Here is an 18,098-nt window from a genome sequence, read left to right as displayed (position 1 = left end):
GCTGCAGAACAATATGCAGATGCAAGAAATAAACTCGTTCGAACTCACCTCACCAATCTTCGACGAGGGAATCCTGGCGACTGGCCAAGATCTCTCTCCCAGAATCTGATACCGTCCCCGTCTGAGCTGAACCACACGGGTGAAGGCCGTTACAGTCGACCTCCAAAGCAGCACCCAGAAGGGCAACCGAGCCGATAATTGGGGAGGGGATGTGGGAGGGATTGATGGGATGACAGCCCCCAGAGCAAAGGGGAAATGCTGCAGTGCGGGATACGCATGTCAGCTACTAACAGATCCCGACCGTCTATTCTTAGCGGCTTTGATATCGTCGGATACGTACCTTCACCACCCTTGGCCGACTTGCGACCTCTGCACTGTCAGGACAACGCCTCTCCGTCCCTCGCGTTTCAGAGCCAATGGCACGCTGTTTGAGTCGCTATTGGCGCTTCGAGCCAATGATTATTCGCTCAGCTCGGGGTTTCGTTGGAACGGTCACGACAAATTGAATGCAGTGACTAGGGAGCAACGTGTTGTGAGATGAAATGGGCAAGAAAGATGAGATCTTTTGACCTGCTCGATGCCAACCATCACAGCTCGACGCGAGGACTACGCACCTTGATGCTTAAGTATCAAATCGAACGCTTCCACCAAGCCGGGCTTAGGCCAACGTTCTCTACTCTGTACCTTTTCGGTGGACCTTCGACTGCCAATGCCACGCCAAACATCACTTGCCTTGTTGTTGGTCTTCACGTCGCAGACGCCCATGACACTAGCCCCCGCCGTGTCGGAGTGGACGGTCTTGTGAGTCTCAAGGTAAGCTTATGAGCTTACGTCTCCCCTCTGCCACCCAGCCTGGCCTCGGGGCTTAGCAGGCTTGGCCAGAAGTCTCTGACGAGCACACTGGGAGCGACCGCTAGTCCCAACTCGGCTTTGATGTCACCGATTCTTTTACCCAGTGTCAATGTCTTGGCTCCTAGTGCCAGTTCGTTATCGATTGTCCATCATGTCTCTGATTATCACCAAACAAAACGCCATTGGCTGGAAGCAACGTCGCCTCCCTCTGAAACATCTGTCGAAATACTGATGCACAAGAGATTGCAACTGTTGGAGAACCCCTAGATCCAAGGGCCCCGGTTCTCAAAAACTGAGTTAACAACAGACTCCCGTGCCCGCGGGACAGGGGTCACAAACAAACTCAAAGTGCCGGCACCGACCGAACCAATAATCAAGTTTTTGTGCGACCGGTTCGACGCGATACATCAGACGGTCTGGATTCTGGAGTCAGCGGAAAGAAGAAAAGCAAAAAAGACTTCTTTCCCCCGCTTTCACAGCCCTCTTTTCGGGTTTAAGACAAGTGCCACATCCGACGCCGGCACATTTCGCCATGCAAGTGTGGGCTATCGAACAAGATATCCTGCTTTTGCATTGCGCGTACGGCCCATCCCTCGGTGGCTTTGTTCACGCATGAGAGGCACGCTGGATAATGAACGAACACTGACGATTGGCCGAGATTGCAGCTATCTAGAGGCCTCCGGGAACGTGCTGGTCCCCATCGATCCCCGCATCGGCTGCCAAATTGCTTCCGGCGGAACGGCACTGCCGAATCCTTATTGCCAAGCTTACTTGGCTTAAACTTGGTTGAGATGTTCACTGTTCCATTAGTATGGCTGTCATCATCTGAACGACGTACAGGGCGGGCAAGTGCAAACGAGAAACGTGGATTCACCATCCGAAAGCTCCGACGCAGCCTCTGGTCTAGTCGATCAACGTCGCCTTGACTTCGGTTGCTTGGGGACTATGCATGCGACGATGACAGCCGAATTCAGGCCAATCCTTCAAACAGACTAACACAACACGGATTCACATCTTGGACATTGTGCTACATCACACCAGCCTCACAGGGGCTGATGTTTGAGGCTGAGATTACCGCGTGTAACGAAGTTCAAAGCAGCTCACACAGAGATGAAGGTACCAACACCGACGCCAGCATCACCGATTCGCTTCGCCATCTTGGCTCGCACAGACTGCAGCCGCCCAGCCGCCGTTGTGAGTGGCTGCCAATCGGTCGGGCAATGAGCCGCATTCCTCCTGACCTCACCGCAACAGCAGATTGCCAGAAGAAAGGGAAAGCGGCTTCTCTCTTTTGCCATGCCTCGGACATAAGAAGTCTTGATGACATGCCAAGTCTCCTATGTTGAAGCTAGCCCCCAAGGAGATGCCCACACACCCAGAGCGAGATGACGACGACCTGCTTCTTGCTTTCTAAGCTGCGGTGGCACAACATTTTGTGCAGGTCATGCAGCTCGCTGAGGCTGTGCCGTAGGAAGGCCAACGAGAAACGACTATGAGGGGGCGCTGAGTGGCCAACCAACTTCACTGTCGTAAAGGAATTGTTAGAGGGGTACACCTCGTTATCGGAAGACCTGTGGTTGGTTGAAGAGTTGTTTGTTGATCGGCGAGGGCGTTGGATGAGGGGAGTCGTTGGCAAGTTGGCATACTCAACTCATGCAGGTCCTGAATCGGCGGCTGCTTCCTGTTCGACGACCTTGCGTGGAAACCGCATGCCGGATGGGCACGGTTGCAGAAAGAAACCCATGCGCAGCTGAGGCCGTTGATGGGTCTGGCCGCGCGGGTTCGTAAATTTTCTTGATCTCGGCTCTGATCTCGGTTGTGATATTTGATCCAATACTGCCAGTCTTGGGTTCATGTCACCACAGCATGCAACTCTACTCGTCCGACTGGTCCACTGTCGTTTGTGTGTCGTCTCCCGGCATCTTTCTTGATTTGTCGTCGTCGTTGGCACAGCCACGGATGCAACAAGCATCACGACGATGTGCCGGCAATACGATCGTGATGGATTAGACAGCCCCGAGTGAGTAATGTAGCTCATTCGGCCGCTTCCGCTGATACCCTGATTGCAAACCGGCTGCCACCTCAGTGACGATAATTCATGAAAAACCGTCGTCACGTAGCACTGCCCAGATGACGATGTTGTTGAGAACCTGGCATTCCTCGATATCGAAGCGTCAAAGATACCACAGCTGGTTTCGCGATACTGCTGAGCCAGATGGAAGGAAAGACTATGCCACAGGGTGCTCGGCGATCGATCCCAATCGGAATTCTGTGAAACTAAGGCAAGCAGGTAGGTTAACGAAGTCATAGGCCTCATACACCTGCTGGAGACTGCGTCTTCCCCTTCTTTTGATGACGAATACGCCCATCCCTCAGAGGCGACCTCTCCAAACTACCTGTCGACTGAGCCTCGTGTACAAGATAGAACCACATGCTTCTGCCATTGTCAAACTTCAAACAAACCAACTCTCGCAACACGCAAGCCGTATCCAAAAGACCCGCAGCGCGATGTCATGACCGGAGGCCGTGCCCTTCGCACTCACCACGCACGCCCTAGCGCAGCTACCGGTCCTTGGCATCAGAACGTACACACAAGGACGAAAAGGCGGGACAGTCGACTAGCGGCGCCGAGGTGATGGTAGTCCCGGCGCGGAGGCAGTGCCTTGCGTGGGTCCGAGTGTCAGCAAGTTGCATACGTCCGGGTGCGATTTTGCCTTCGCGGGGGCCCGGGACCCCATTTGATTCCGCCGATCGGCCGGGGGGCCAACAACGATGACCAGCCCGGTATGTCCGAGACCCTTCAACATCGCGTGGGTTGGGAGACGAGGCGCAGCTGTGTCATGTTCCCGATATCATGTATCAATCGGCCCTATCAAAGTCGTGTTCAGTGAATAATAATTCGCTATCGCCCCGCTGGTGGAACAGAAGAGATAAGTTTTCAACGTTTTTTTGATTTGTAAAAGTAGCTCAAGAACTCTGAACATGTCGCTTATGGCAAAAGAACCCCAATTATCCATCATGGGCTAAGGAGGGAGGTCTTTCCTCTTTGTATCCTCCTCTCCTCGTGGTATCGAATGTCTTCCTCTTCCCCCCTCTTCATCCCTTCGCTACGATGGTTTTACTTCTTTCTCTTCTCCTCGTGGACAATGGTGATGATCTTGTCGACGATTGACGGGTCGGACAGCTGTCTCAACGTTAGTCTTCTGGTGTGCGTCACTGAGAATGGAGGGAGACATACCGTCGTCACGTCACCAAGCTGGTCCTCCTCGCCAGCCAGAATCTTGCGCAGGATTCTGCGCATGATCTTACCGGAACGGGTCTTGGGCAGGTCGGGCACAATGTGCACGGCCTTGGGAGCCGCGAAGGGACCGATGCTCTTGCGCACCTGCATGATGAACTCCTTGCGGAGCGCATCCGTGGCCTCGTTGCCGTCCTTGAGGGCGACGAAGGCGTTGACAGCCTGGCCGGTGAGCTCGTCGGCAACACCAACGACGGCGGCTTCGGCAATTGAGTGGTGCTCAATGAGCGCGGCCTCGATCTCGGCAGTCGACAAACGGTGACCCGAGACGTTGACAACATCGTCGACACGTCCGCGGATCCAGTAGAAGCCCTCGTGGTCACGGCCGGCACCGTCTCCGGTGAACTTGATTCAATGTCAGTGTAAGTTTGCGGCGTAGAGGCGGTGATACTCACGTAGTAACCCTTGTAGACGTTGAGGTAGGTGTCCATGTAGCGCCTGTGAGCACCCCAGACGGTGCGGGCCATCGAAGGCCAGGCCTGCTTGAAGGCAAGGACACCCTCCACGTCGTTGCCGTGGATCTCCTCGCCGGAAACAGGGTCGATAATGGCAGGCTCGATGCCAAAGAATGGCAGAGATGCGCTACCAGGCTTGGTGGGTGTGACGCCAGCCAGAGGAGTGATGACGTTGGATCCAGTCTCGGTCTGCCAGTATGTCTGCGAGGAAGGTCAGTTTGGTGTATAACGTATACCGAGACGTATTTTCACTTACGTCGACAATGTGAGCCTCCTCCTTGCCAACGACCTCAAAGTACCACTTCCAAACCTCGGCCGCAATGGGCTCGCCGACGGAGCCCAAGACACGAAGGTGCTTCATGTCACCCTTGACATGTTGGTCACCGGCGCGCTTCAGTAGACGCAGAGCGGTAGGAGCGACATAGAACTGGGTGATGCGGTGCTCGGCGATAATGTCCCAATACCTTGAGAAGTTGGGGTAGGCAGGAGTGCCCTCGAAGACGACGGTGGTAACACCAAGCAGCAGAGGCGCGTAGACGACGTAGGTGTGGCCGGTAATCCATCCAACATCACCACCACAGAAGTAGCGGTCACCCTCGTGGATGTCGAAGACGTACTTGCCGGTTGCGGCGGCGCCGACGAGGTACCCGCCGGTGGTGTGCAAAACACCCTTAGGCTTGCCGGTAGAACCGGAAGTGTAGAGGAGGAAGAGGGGGTCCTCAGAGTTCATGCGCTCGGGAGGGAAGTAGGCAGGCCACTTCTCGACCTCCTCGTGCCACCACCAATCACGGCCCTTGGTCATGGGCACATCGGCGCCGGTACGCTTGTAGACAAGGACGTGGGAGACATCAGGGCACTGCTTGAGAGCATCGTCGACGATCTTCTTGGTGCCAATCAACTTGCCGCCACGCTTGCCCTCGTCGGTGGTGATGACGACCTTGGAGTTGCCGTCAATGACACGATCGCGGAGGGAGTCGGCAGAGAAACCGGCAAAGACGACGGAGTGGACAGCGCCGATACGGACGCAAGCGAGGAGGGCAATCAGGGCCTCGGGAATCATGGGCAGGTAGATGGCAACGGTGTCGCCCTTGCGCACACCCATCTGCTTCAGGACCCAGGCGGTCCTCGAGACCTCTCTGAGGAGCTCGCCGTAGGTGACATTGCGGCCATCGCCGGGCTCGTCGGCCTCGTAGATGATGGCGACGCGGTCGGGATCGGCGAAGGCGTGGCGGTCGACACAGTTGTAAGAAGCGTTGAGCTGGCCCTCAACGAACCAGGCGCTGTCACCTCCCTCGAGAGAGCCGGAATAGACCGTCTGGAAGTCGCTGAACCAGGTCAGGAGCTCGCGAGCCTTGGTGCCCCAGAAGGCCTTGGGGTCGGTGATGGATTCCTTGTACAACTTCTGGTAATCTTCGAGACCTGTGCGAAAGAGGGGCAGAGGGAGCTCCGGTCAGCCAATGAAGAGACATGGATTTGGGGTAAAGAGGGGAATGACTTACTGCTCAAGTGGGGCTGGCTGGGGTGCTCTGCGGGAAGGCACAGGTAAGTCAGCAAAATGTCCAATCAGACGAGTGCAAGAGCTTCCAGAGCGCTGAAAGCCCCTCTCTTTTGCCCCTCCCCTTGCGCACAGTCTCCAGTGCCCCTCACGCGACTTTTGGCCGCCAACAGGCCATGGGACGGGATTACGGGTGGGTTTGGGTCTGCAACACGGCGGCGCACTTACTGTCAAGCATCTTCTGGGGAGGATCTGTTGGGAAGCAGTTAGCCATGGTTGTTCCCAACGGAAGAAAAGGAACGACTGCGCGCGAGACACAGGCAGGCAGAGCTTTGCGTCGAGTGTACAAGCCAATGTACGTTGCGGTGATGGTGGTGTGGTGTTGCTGTCGCTACCGCGCTCTCTACTGGTGCTGCTACTACTGCCGCTGCCGGACGCAGAAGAAGGAAATTGGGGAATGTTCGGGCTTACGGAAGGTGTCAACAAGGTGGGCCTCAGCAACCACAGGGGCCTTTTGTTGCTCTGTTGATGCGGCCATGGTGGCGGGGTTGTGTGTGCGTTTATGAAGGATGCGGGGTACTTTGTGCAGGATTGCAGCTTGTGGTTTGGTGGTGGTGAGGGAGGTCGAGAGACGCTGGAGCTGCTAAGACAGCGAATCGTTCGACGTGGTCTGTCTTTTCGACGTCGTCGGGAGACAAGCGGGCGCTTTCGGTGCAGCTACGGTGACAAGCGAGGCTGGCAGTATGGCAACTGGCGCAACTCTCCACACACGACGGGCCTTGCTTCTCGATAGCGAGGTTTCGGGTCGCGTGGTTCCTGGGCTGATGGCGGTCCGGGTTTACTGCAGAGCGGGTAGCGGCAGCAGCAAGTTCGCGATTCCAATGGGGCAACTTCAGGCAAAGTGGATGCTGAAGCTGTCACTGTAGAAGAAGCTGGAGGAGGGAGGGCTGGTGATGGATGTAGGAGAAAGTGAAGAGGCAAGAAGAGGGAGAAAGTGAGGATGGGAAGAAGAGGGAGACGTAGTAATTAAGAAGATCGACTCCTTTGGTGGCCGGCTGCGAATTGGACGGGGGACGGGATTGCTTTTAATGGGCGAATGGGGACTTGTCCTGAACGCCGCCGACTTAGCTGGAAGGTGGACTCCAGCTCGAGCCGGAGACACTGCGCTCGGTACGGTGCACCGGTTGAGCTGCTTGCTCCATTGGAGACAGGCCAGACGGCCCAACACCAGGCTACCTTACCCAGCCTAGGAATGGCCCTGGAAGACAAAGACCGAGATCGCTTACTTGTCTACGGACCCTCTCTCCATCAGAACGGATACCCATCTCCATCCATTATTCCATGGCAACGCCTTCTTCATTCACTGCCTAAGGTGACGGAGAAGGTGACTTTACACAAAAGACGCCTCACTCACCGTCACTCGACTTGGTCATTCTCTGGCCACCTTACTTACGGTACCAGGAATCTATTTCCAGCTCCCAATTTTGGAGTGAAATCACGCAGAGGCCCAGCCTGGCAGGGAGCCCCATTCTCGGTATGGGACCACGGTACAGTACGGCCCGATGATGCTAGAGTCGATGGAGAAAAGGGACAAGGCACGCGGAAAGGGGACCTCCATCAGCCCTCCCGCGGCCGCCCATTGGTGAATGGCTTGCCACGGCTCCGCAATCCCATTCGCATCTCGCTGGTAGGTATTACGGCGGCGGCGCGTTACCGCTTGGCCGGGGGTCATGCATCCAGACGTTTTTCCTTTGCCCCGAACCACCTGCGAACCCTCCATTTCCCTGCAACCCCTCGCATCCAAACCAGCCTACCACGACCGATGCAGATACGCAACAGCACTACTCTGCAGTAGCGTCTGAAAGCTGCTTGTCCTGTGAGACGTATCTACTTACCTGCCGTCCGCGCCTGGGTGCTCCTGGGCCGGCCGGTTGGTCCTGACCTGGGGGCGGGGCATTTCAGAAACAGTCATCCATACATGAGTGATAATAACAGGACCTCCGCGAACCCGTGTCGAGCGGCGTCAGGGAGCCGTCTTGTTGGGCCCAGAGTGCTTGGCTAGTCCAGGCAAGTCAACCCTCGTCTGAAAGCAATGATTCCTGTAGTGACCTTGGCTGGTGCTGTCCCGCCGACCGGCCGAGAAAAAACACAGCCGACCGGCGCCCTTCTCGTGATCGATCGTTGCCTGTTCTTGGGGTGACGGTGACGAAGACCAAGAGCACACCCATCGGTTTTTTTATGGAGGTGTAGAAGCGGCGGTACATGCGTTCTCACACCATTGGCGTCCGGGCGTCTGTCCTTAAACGGGGGTATCGCATGTCAATCACCTTGCTGCGAGGCATGGCCGATGGGCGACTGGTGCTGGCCTGCTGTATCTGGCCCAAGGGGACCGCCCAAATTTCACATCTTAATATTTCTCCTTGTCGCCCTATGAGCATTTTGCCAGCAAATGGCCGATCATGGGCAAATGGGGAGCAGCATTCGAGGTGGAGCTGAATGGTTCGTGACGACGTTCCACTCATGTGGTTTGCTCCTTGCTCGTTCATTCTTTCCTCTCGGTGTGGCCTGGCATGTCTCTCGTGTAAGAACCAAAATCACCGAGAAGACGCCAGTGACACATCATCTTCAAAAGGATAAGTGGCGCCTGTCACCAGATGTGTGCCTCCGGGACCATGTCGTGCTGCTCTAGACTGAAGACGACCAAGAGGTCGAATTTGTCACCGTAGAACCGCTGAGCTTCGTCTACGTTGCGAATTGAAGCACAGTGCTGTCGGTGCGTGTCGTCAAGCTCAGTTTGCCCCTCATACGCCCAGAGAGTTCCCCGCACTCTCCCCCAGCAGCATCGAGTTGGTGCGCCTCCAAAAGTTTCTGGGCTGACCGAATGGCGCCGCTCTTGAAGCCGGCGTGCGGCTGCTGGCCAGTGAGTTTTGCGCCAGCGCAGGCGGATGCTTGCTGATCGCGACGCGCTACCAACGACTGCCGTCCGCGACAGCCCCCGTGATTGGATTGACTCCAACAATGACATCGATATGATTGCGGGCTCCGTCTTGGCTTCCCACATCTCTGGTCATGTCGATATCTCGCCTGCAATGCCAGTTGCTCAGCCGACCCAACGTCGAATTCTACCCGTTGACAGATCCGACTTTGCGAGCAGCCGCCGAGAAGAAGAAACGACGCGCAGAAAGTCGGCCAGAATCCCCGCTGAAAATCATGGCTGCTTCGGGGTCTGGTGTTGGGTCGGGATTCAACAAGTCTCGCAGATTCTGGGGTCGACACCCACATCTGCAATCGCAATTTGCAAACGCGTTACTCCCTGCAGATTGTGGGTTCGAGCCTTGCGCTTGTCGATGGTGCGGAAGAGAAAAGTGTCCCCGAACCCACTGTGATGACTGAGTGCTGATATGCGATGTGCGTCTGCGGTATCCAACCAGTTTTGCGGCCAGCAGTGCCTCCGACGTCGGCCATGGTCCACCGAATAACCTATATTGAGTCGCAGCACAGTAGTCGTACCCACTTGGCGATAGAGAGTCTGTAGATGTATCGAATTAGGCAAGGCCGCTATCACGGCCGCTGACATTCAAGATGAGACGTCTGCTTGATCATCCACAGGCTGTTGTCGTGGGATTGTGGTGTCTGAAGGTGGTGTGTAACCACAAGACACTGGAGGGGCCATCCCGACCTTGGCCATGCGCAATGCGGAGAAAGACTCTCGGGAGCAGTGCGCCTCCATGTATGTGTGCGGTGTGGTTGGAGGGGTCGAACGGAAGTTCCGCCCGCCCCTCGTCCAGAAGGAAGGCGGTGGTTGTTTCTCAGCAGCGGATTCATCTCACCTCGGGTAATGATGCAGCCCGAAGCAGGTGGCTACCTATCGTCTTGTTCCTTCCCGCCATGTACCTTGAGAGGCTTGCAGCGACAGGAAGCCACTCCCTTCAGACGAAGATGCGCCGTCTCACGCCCGTCATTTTCTTACTTGAAGACGTGGTCGAACAAGATGGACCAACGCATTCCAAAACTTGTGCCAATACGTAGCGCCGGGCCCTCGCAGCCGATTCGATAGGAAGCCCGCGGCTAACCAGCAGCTCCTCTCTCTTCCTCCACGCTGCCCGCTTCCAACAACCAAACCTTCCATCCTTGCTCCTGTACCGCTGTACTTACCGCAGTACCCCGTGCCCCCCGGACTTCCCGCATTTTCCCCCAGACTCCCGCCCACGAGGGGTATTGGAGAACATGACCTGGCACACCTGGGATCCTGGGGGGCCGCTGCTGCCCGTGCCTCTGATGCGCTGCGCTGCGCTGTTTTAGGCTGCCATTCCAGAAGGCCGGGTCCCTTGCCCTCCACCTCCTTGTCCCTGTGTCAGTCTTGACTGCTCCCTTAGCCTCCCCTGCCATCCGGGTCAGTCCACATGCCGCCATCTCATAGGATGGACGAATGGAAGTTGGACTTGGCACAACCGACGACACATCCGCGGGGTGGTTGGCCATCCTCGCCCGTCGCCGCATCTGAATTGCTTGGCCCCAGTCCCGCTGGTTTTCTGTGGGTAGCTCGGACGAAGAAACATTTTCTCCCAATACGGAGAAATCACAGAGAATTCTGGGGCCCAGCTGCTTGGTGTACGGATACCGGGACTCTCTTGGAGAATCGGCATTTGTCTCGAATAGGTCATTTGGGAAAACCACCGTCGATTCCGAACATCGTACGGTCTGTCGCCAGTGTCTCCGCCGACATGTGGGAATCCCAATTTGTTGGGAGGCTCTTGAGATGACAGAGTGTTGAGTATGGGAAGGCAGCCGTCTTACCCGCCGCGTCGTGGCCATGCAATCGTTTGTTAGCACTGCATCCTGCAGGGTGAGGCATACATCCGCACGCATATTCGCCTGTCTCGAATAGGCAACTGCGAGACTCGAGTCGACCTGCATCGTCAAGGGTCTGGACCACCAGCATGCGATGATTTGACCCTGATCAAAACGCCTTTAACCGAACAGCTTTTGATCCAATTGCTCTTGATTGATTACTTTGCTTTGCGAACCCTCAGATTCCCTATCAATGACCGATGCTGCGTGACTACTTTTCGCAAACTTTAGGGTAAATGAGCCTCTGTTCAAGAGCCAGAGGTTTTGTCCGTTGATAAGTTCGGCAGTATCCAACTTCTGATCGTCGAAACGGACCGAGCTGTTGTCGACTGCTAACCTGGAAGAACCAAGCTGTGTGCTGAATAGAAAGAGTCTTCTACTGTTTCGCCGTCTGTTCCTGGCATCATATCCAATGGCATAGTGTGCGCAATACGCTCCAGCAGCAGAAGACAATTGCAGGACCGTACCTCCTGATTGGACATCCACGTTTAGCATATTGTGAGAGAAGCTCTTGGGCAATGTGATTTGTTGCTCTTAGAGATTCTCTGGCACCTATCCCAGCTCTTGGTAAATGTTGCCAAATTGGCGGTCATAAGGTGTCATTTGAGGAAACGCCAGCGGAAGAAGAAGCGCCATGTCGTAGTTAGAACAAAGCTGTGAAAACGGTTTTGTTGGCAGGTATTTATCCCCGAAGCGATATAGTGTATTTTGTCTCTTTCCACATACATTAATGCTGCTTCCAGCACATGCCACCCAATAAATCCTGAACGCCCCCCTTTAAACATCTCCCTGCTTACAGATCCATGCTCATCAAGTACATTTCCATGATTCTCATGAACTTCGCCACAAAGGCCTCCAAGTGGAAGATGACCTTGGTGCCCATCCTGATTCTGTGCTCGTAGAACGCTGACCACTTGATCACTTCGGCCTTGAGCGCATCGTCAATCAGAGGGATAAGCTTGAAGGTGAGGGTCTTGAGAATAGTCGTTGGCGGTATGCAATGCGTCAGGAGGTCGTACAGCTTCGCCCGCACCTGGAGGATCCGTGCCGGGGTGTGCTCTTCGACAATTTCCCTCGCAATCTGGCTGATGAGCGCCTCCCAATCTGGGGGCGGGATTGGTGTGCTGTCCGTAACTTTCTCGCTGTGATGGGTCAGCTTTGGTGCATCCCGAGATGACGAGATGACGTACTTCTGGGCGTGAACTGCCTCGTACATAAGAAGAGCTCGTCTCAGATTTCTGCCACTCTCCTGTGCTATCCTCATGTGCAAGCCCTTGACCATAGGCCAATTCTCCTTCTTTGCCGATACTGCCAGGACTTCGCAGATCTCCTCGTGACTGGGGGCAGCAACTCTGACCAGCAGCGTTCTCGATCGAATAGGGGCGATGATATTGGCCGTCGAGTTGGCAAGGAGGATCAATCGCAAGTTGGGAGAGTACTTCTCCATCGTCCGACGCAGAGCCGCCTGCGCATCTCTTGTCAGGTGGTCCGCCTCGTTGATCACCACAACCTTGAATCTCTGCTTTGCCGACTGGTCGACCTGTTGTGTCTGCGCCACCTCTTTCAGAAGGTCCTGGACCACGACTCTGTCATAGTTTCCGACGTCGGAAGGTGTGATTTCGAGATGGTAGTTGGAGGCGACGATGTTGAATTCGAGCTTGCGGTTGCTCGACGTCTGGAACACTCGTGCGTCGATTTTGATCTTCTCTACGCCAGGTCCATACAGCTCCTTCAGCGTGGCGACGATGCGCGTCTTCTTGCCCGCGCCCGAAGGACCGTATACAAGAAGGTGGGGGAAATCACCGCTTTGCGCCTGCATTTTGTGAGTTGCTGCCTATGACAGCTCGAAGTTGAAGACCTACCAGCGAGCCAAGCCTATCTGACAGTTCCTGGTGGTATGTCAGGGCATCCAGTGACCGAGGTCTGTGTTTGTCGACGATGAGCGCCATTGTGGTTGTTTGGATATTTTGTCGCTGGTTTTGTGTTGTTGGACTTTGGCCTGTTCAGTCGTGGACTTTTTGGCGATCGACTGGGATGGAAGACGCGTTGAGAGCCAAAGTCGCGTTAAGTGGGAAATGTTCAAGTGTGGCTGGTGGATAAGGCCCGTGCTCCCGCAGCTGCATGTGCCACAACGATGCCCCCTCTACTGTGCGGCTCCATATCACTTATTGCACCTGGACTTAAGGCGCCTCTCCAATTCAACTTTCAACGCTTGTTCGAGCCTGTTCTACGCTTATTTTGGATCGAGGCATATTTCATTTCATGTTTCTGTAGCTTCAGTGCCTTGGCAGTCATTGCACACGAAAGGCTTATAGTACAACCACCCCTATCCTGACTTGCTCTTAAGTTTCAGAGAAGATGGGTATATGATACAGGCTTCGCTTATGCTTGATCTTAAGCAGAAGGCGAGCCGGCAGAAGGAGCACTCGTAGGTTTGGTGGGCGCCTCTGCAATCAAGTCCGCTGGCGCAATTTGCTTTCTCGGCCTCTTCAACTCTTCCAAGGTAACACCATCAAGTTTGGTAATTCCTACCACAGGAGCCTCTCCCTTGTGAACAAACTCCCATTGACCTGATCTTGACTTAGTCCTGGTGATCTTCCTATGGGCGATGTGTACTTACCAGGCAGCTTGTTGCCGGCCAGGCGGAACGCATCCTTCGCAACAGCCTCGTGAAGCATTCCCTTGATTTCAAAAACAATCTGGTTTACTGCCACACGCGCAGCCCAGTGATCGAACGAGCCCTTACCCTTACCCATACGCATCTAGCATCACGCATTAGCATCGGTACGTGCCATGTGCTCTGTCATCCCTTACCTCGTTACCGGAGACGTAGACTCCGACGTTACAGCATATCCTCTTGTACAGACGGTACTTCTGACCACGCAATCTCATCTTGATGGTGTCCTCGGCGTTCTTTAATTGCTTCGCGCTGATTCTTCGGTGGTGGTCCTTCATGCGAAGGCCATAATCGCCCCAGATGACAGTCGTGCCCTTGGTCGATCCTCCGGTTGCCACACGAGGCCGTCCCTTCATCATCTTCTTCGTTCGGTCGATCGAGGGTTCGAGCCAGTTGCCTTGCCTAGCAGTTGTCGACGAGAACGGGCGGGCCTCGCGGAGGATTTGTGATGCGACCAGTGACTTGGTCAATTGGGGTCGGATGGCAGCGCCAAAGGGGTTGACTGATGGCGCCGCAGAGATCCTGAGGCCTTGGAAGGCGCTGAGAAGCGCCGAGGGAGCGTTGGGTCTCATGTTTGCGACTTGCCGATTGATGAGGTTGACGATACTATCTCCAAAAAAATCCCCAGCTTTGCAGCACGAAGTGTGGCTGAGGTGGCCTGAGAATTTGGGCGCTCGTTTTTTCCTGAGGCTTGGAGCTCCTACTTCAGCCACATCCCACTCTAGTGCTTTAATGGAAAGAGCGACCGGGGGTCACGGACCTCGCGTCACTTTCGCGTAGGAAATCCATTACGAGCACGCTCCTCGGACGCCAGGCACGAACGAAGCAATTGGCATCGGCCGTTGACCAACATCCCACCTCCCTTAGGCAACAGCATCACAACGAGCCACTTTAAACTTCGATCACACCCCGATTGCAGTCAAAACATAACAGGTTTCCAGGTTGCTGCAACACCAATTCACAATGCCTGCTGACATCCGGTCCTTCTTTGGGCCAAAGGGTGGTGCACCCCCCAAGCCCGCACCGAAGAAGGTCGAGGAGCCACCCAAGAGTCGAAGGGGCAGAAAGGTGGTGGAAGACAGCGACGATGAGGAAGCACCTGCTCCGGCACCGTAAGACATGCGAAGTCTGTTTTGAATCATCATTTTACTAAATGTACAACAGAAAGCCTGCAGCCAAGGCCGCCGACAGGAAGAAGATCAAGTACGATAATCATGAACGCTGTTCTGCCCACTCTGGCTAACCGATCTTTCAGGAGCGAGGCTGTGAAAGGAACAGAGACAACCGCTAGCGATTACTTCTCATCAAAGACCTCGAAACCAGCGCCCTCGCCGAAGACAGACCGAACAACAAAGGTGAAGACCGAGGTGGAGATCCGTACAAGCCCGCGCAACAAGAAGGTCGCAGCCAGACCAACCGAAGAGCCTGCCAAAAACGGAACAACAACTTCAAAGAAGCGTACGACTACGGCTTTCAAGAAGTACGACTCGGACGACGACGCCGATGCCTATGTTGACGAGGGCGACAACGACGATGATGGCGATATCTTCGCGGCGGATATCAAGGGACGGAACAAGCGAAAGAACGACGACTACGCGGAGGACGATAGTGACGAGGAGGTGCTACCGAAGCCCAAGCGCGTGGCCTCTCGGAGTGCTGCGGCTGCGGCTCCCACCAAGGCAGCAGCTGGCACGAAGAGGCGCAAGACCCCCGAGGAGGAATCTGAGGACTCTGAGGAAGAGCAACCTCCGCAAAAGAAGAAGGCGCCCGCGAAGCCTCGTGCTCCTAGAGCCAAGAAAGCCGATGTTCCCGAGGACGCCACCTATCAGTCAATTCTGGACGACATTCCTACGGTCCGCCCTCCCACACCTCCCCCACAAGACCCCAACGCGAAGTTTGACTGGCGTAAGTCAGCTGCTGGAGGTGGCAACAGCAGTGCTGCACCCCCGAATGCTGGAGCTGCAGAGCTTCCCGAGGGTGAAGATGAGTGTCTTTCAGGCTTGACTTTTGTCTTCACTGGAGTGCTGCAAACGATCGGCCGCGACGAAGGACAGGCTCTGGTCAAGAAGTACGGCGGCAAAGTTACAGGATCACCAAGCAGCAAGACGAGTTACGTTGTGCTAGGAGACGACGCAGGCCCGAGCAAATTGAGGAAGATCAAGGATCTCGGCATCAAGACGATTAATGAGGAGGGTCTGTTCGAGCTTATTCGACGTCTCCCAGCCTACGGTGGCAGTGGTAAAGGCGCTGAGAAGGCACGCGAGAAGAAGAAGCAGGAAGAGGAAAACATCAAGAAGCAGGCTCTGGAAATGGAACGAGAAGAGAAGGCTAGGAAGGCCGCAGCTGAGAAGGCTGCGAAACAGGCAGCTGCAGCTCGTGGCACAACCACCGCGACAGCTCCGGCGGCTGCCCCAGTGCAGCTCTGGACTTCCAAGTACGCGCCAAGCCAACTCAACCACATCTGTGGCAACAAGTCCCAGGTCGAGAAAATCCAAGCCTGGCTCAGAAATTGGCAAAAGTCAAGGAAATACGACTTCCAGAAGCGTGGTGCAGACGGCATGGGCGGCACCCGTGCCATCATCATCTCCGGCCCCCCTGGTATTGGCAAGACGACTGCTGCCCACCTGGCTGCAAAACTTGAGGGTTTCGACGTAATTGAGAGCAACGCCAGTGACACGCGCAGCAAGAAGCTTGTCGAGAACGGCGTGAGTGAAATCATGAACAATACTTCGCTCCTTGGTTACTTTGCCGGGGACGGCAAGAAGGTCGATGGGGTCAAGAAGAACATCGTGTTGATCATGGATGAGGTTGACGGAATGTCTGCCGGTGATCGAGGGGGTGTTGGAGCTCTCGCGAAGTTCTGCAAGAAGACCGAAGTGCCTCTCATTCTCATCTGCAACGAGCGCAAGCTGCCGAAGATGAAGCCCTTCGACTTTGTCACCATGGATATCCCGTTCAGACGCCCAACGGTGGAGCAAGTTCGGTCTCGTATCATGACTATCTGCCATCGTGAAGGGTTGAAACTGCCCGTGCCGGTGGTAGACGCCCTGATTGAAGGCAGCAACAAGGATATTCGACAGATTATCAACATGATATCGACAGCCAAGCTCGACCAAGCAAACATGAACTACGATCAAGGCAAGGCGATGACGAAGGCTTGGGAGAAGCACGTCATTCTCAAGCCATGGGATATTTGCCAGAAGATGCTTGCGGGTGGATTGTTCGCTCCCGCCAGCAAGACCACCCTCAACGAGAAGATTGAGCTCTATTTCAACGACCATGAGTTCAGTTATCTCATGATCCAGGAGAATTACCTCAGGAGCAAGCCCATGGCGCTGAACCACAAGGGCTACAACAAGAGAGAGGAGAACCTCAAATACCTCGAACTCGTGGACCAGGCTGCTGAGAGCATCAGTGATGGTGACTTGGTCGATCGTATGATTCATGGACCGCAACAACAATGGAGTCTCATGCCTACCCACGCAGTTTTCAGCACTGTTCGTCCCGCAAGCTACGTCTCAGGCCAGCTCATGGGCTCCAACTTCACTTCTTGGCTCGGCAATAACAGCAAGACCGGCAAGCTGAGCCGTTACATCCGTGAGATTCACTCTCATATGCGACTCAGATCCTCAGGCGATGCCCATGAGGTTCGCCAGCAATACTTGCCGGTACTGTGGGACCAGCTCATCCGTCGCTTGTCTGTCGAGGGCAAGGACTGCGTGGATGAGATTATCGAGCTGATGGACAGCTACTACTTGACGCGGGACGATTTTGACGCCATTCAAGAATTAGGCGTTGGACCCCAAGCCGAGGGTCGTGCCGACATCGAGTCAAAGACGAAGGCCGCATTCACTCGAACGTAAGAAATTCTCCAATAAACCCCCTGACATACAAATGTTCTAACTTATCACAGATATAACGCCATGTCGCATCCCATTCCATTCATGAAGTCTAGCAACGTGATGGCTCCCAAGGCTGCCAAAGTGGCCCCAGACCTGGAGGAGGCCATCGAGGAAGAGGATGATGCCGCTGTTGCTGAACCTGCTGAGCCTGCTGAAGAGGATGAGCTTGATCTGAAGGGAGATAAATACATCAAGCAGCCCAAGCCCAAGGCTAAGAGAGCCACCAAGAAGGCCAAAGCAGAGGAGGACGAAGATGATGATGCGGATGCCAAGCCTAAGAGAGGACGTCCCAAGGCCAAGACTACAGCAGCAAAGGGCAAGGGCAAGAAATAAGGACTGGTAATGTGAGGTTGCCGTTTTGGCCTTTGTAATTGTTATGAACAGGCGTTGCTCTCACCGAGGGGACAGATGCACTTTAGGGCGTGGGGGGGTTGGTGGAGGACGCGGCTCCTGAGCTCTATGTTGTTAGATATTGTATTGTTCTTGTACAAAGGGCTGTTAATACGCTATATGTACTCAACTGACCCATCCTTCTTGGGGTCTTTGAAAGGCAAAATTATCACAATTC

General features: G+C 54.9%; 4 protein-coding genes across 4 annotated transcripts; 1 reads left to right on the top strand and 3 right to left on the bottom strand.

The window, feature by feature from the left end:
• Positions 1-3,970: 3,970 nt before the first annotated feature.
• acu-5 (Acetyl-coenzyme A synthetase) lies at positions 3,971-6,638 on the bottom strand (the record flags this gene model as incomplete). The annotated part of the gene is made up of 7 exons (XM_036634919.1): positions 3,971-4,036; positions 4,091-4,495; positions 4,546-4,806; positions 4,862-6,024; positions 6,105-6,131; positions 6,329-6,352; positions 6,572-6,638. The coding sequence occupies 7 exons, from the start codon at positions 6,636-6,638 to the stop codon at positions 3,971-3,973; spliced, it is 2,013 nt and encodes a 670-aa protein (XP_036498982.1).
• Positions 6,639-11,744: 5,106 nt separating this feature from the next.
• Positions 11,745-12,900, bottom strand: CGCS363_v003069 (Replication factor C subunit 5; the record flags this gene model as incomplete). The annotated part of the gene is made up of 3 exons (XM_036634918.1): positions 11,745-12,093; positions 12,142-12,764; positions 12,814-12,900. 3 exons carry the CDS (start codon positions 12,898-12,900, stop codon positions 11,745-11,747), a joined length of 1,059 nt encoding a protein of 352 aa, XP_036499915.1.
• Positions 12,901-13,345: 445 nt separating this feature from the next.
• Positions 13,346-14,200, bottom strand: CGCS363_v003068 (54S ribosomal protein L16; the record flags this gene model as incomplete). The annotated part of the gene is made up of 3 exons (XM_036634917.1): positions 13,346-13,521; positions 13,572-13,713; positions 13,766-14,200. 3 exons carry the CDS (start codon positions 14,198-14,200, stop codon positions 13,346-13,348), a joined length of 753 nt encoding a protein of 250 aa, XP_036499916.1.
• A 391-nt stretch (positions 14,201-14,591) lies between these two features.
• Positions 14,592-17,863, top strand: rfc1 (Replication factor C subunit 1; the record flags this gene model as incomplete). Its single annotated transcript, XM_036634916.1, has 4 exons — positions 14,592-14,740; positions 14,793-14,831; positions 14,884-17,487; positions 17,542-17,863. 4 exons carry the CDS (start codon positions 14,592-14,594, stop codon positions 17,861-17,863), a joined length of 3,114 nt encoding a protein of 1,037 aa, XP_036499909.1.
• Between the last annotated feature and the right edge of the window lie 235 nt (positions 17,864-18,098).

This window comes from Colletotrichum siamense (assembly GCF_013390195.1).
Source record: "Colletotrichum siamense strain Cg363 chromosome Unknown KSG_Cg363_contig02, whole genome shotgun sequence".
NCBI classification, from domain to species: domain Eukaryota; kingdom Fungi; phylum Ascomycota; class Sordariomycetes; order Glomerellales; family Glomerellaceae; genus Colletotrichum; species Colletotrichum siamense.
Note: the sequence above shows the minus strand (reverse complement) of the source record. Positions and strands in the feature narration are given on the sequence as shown.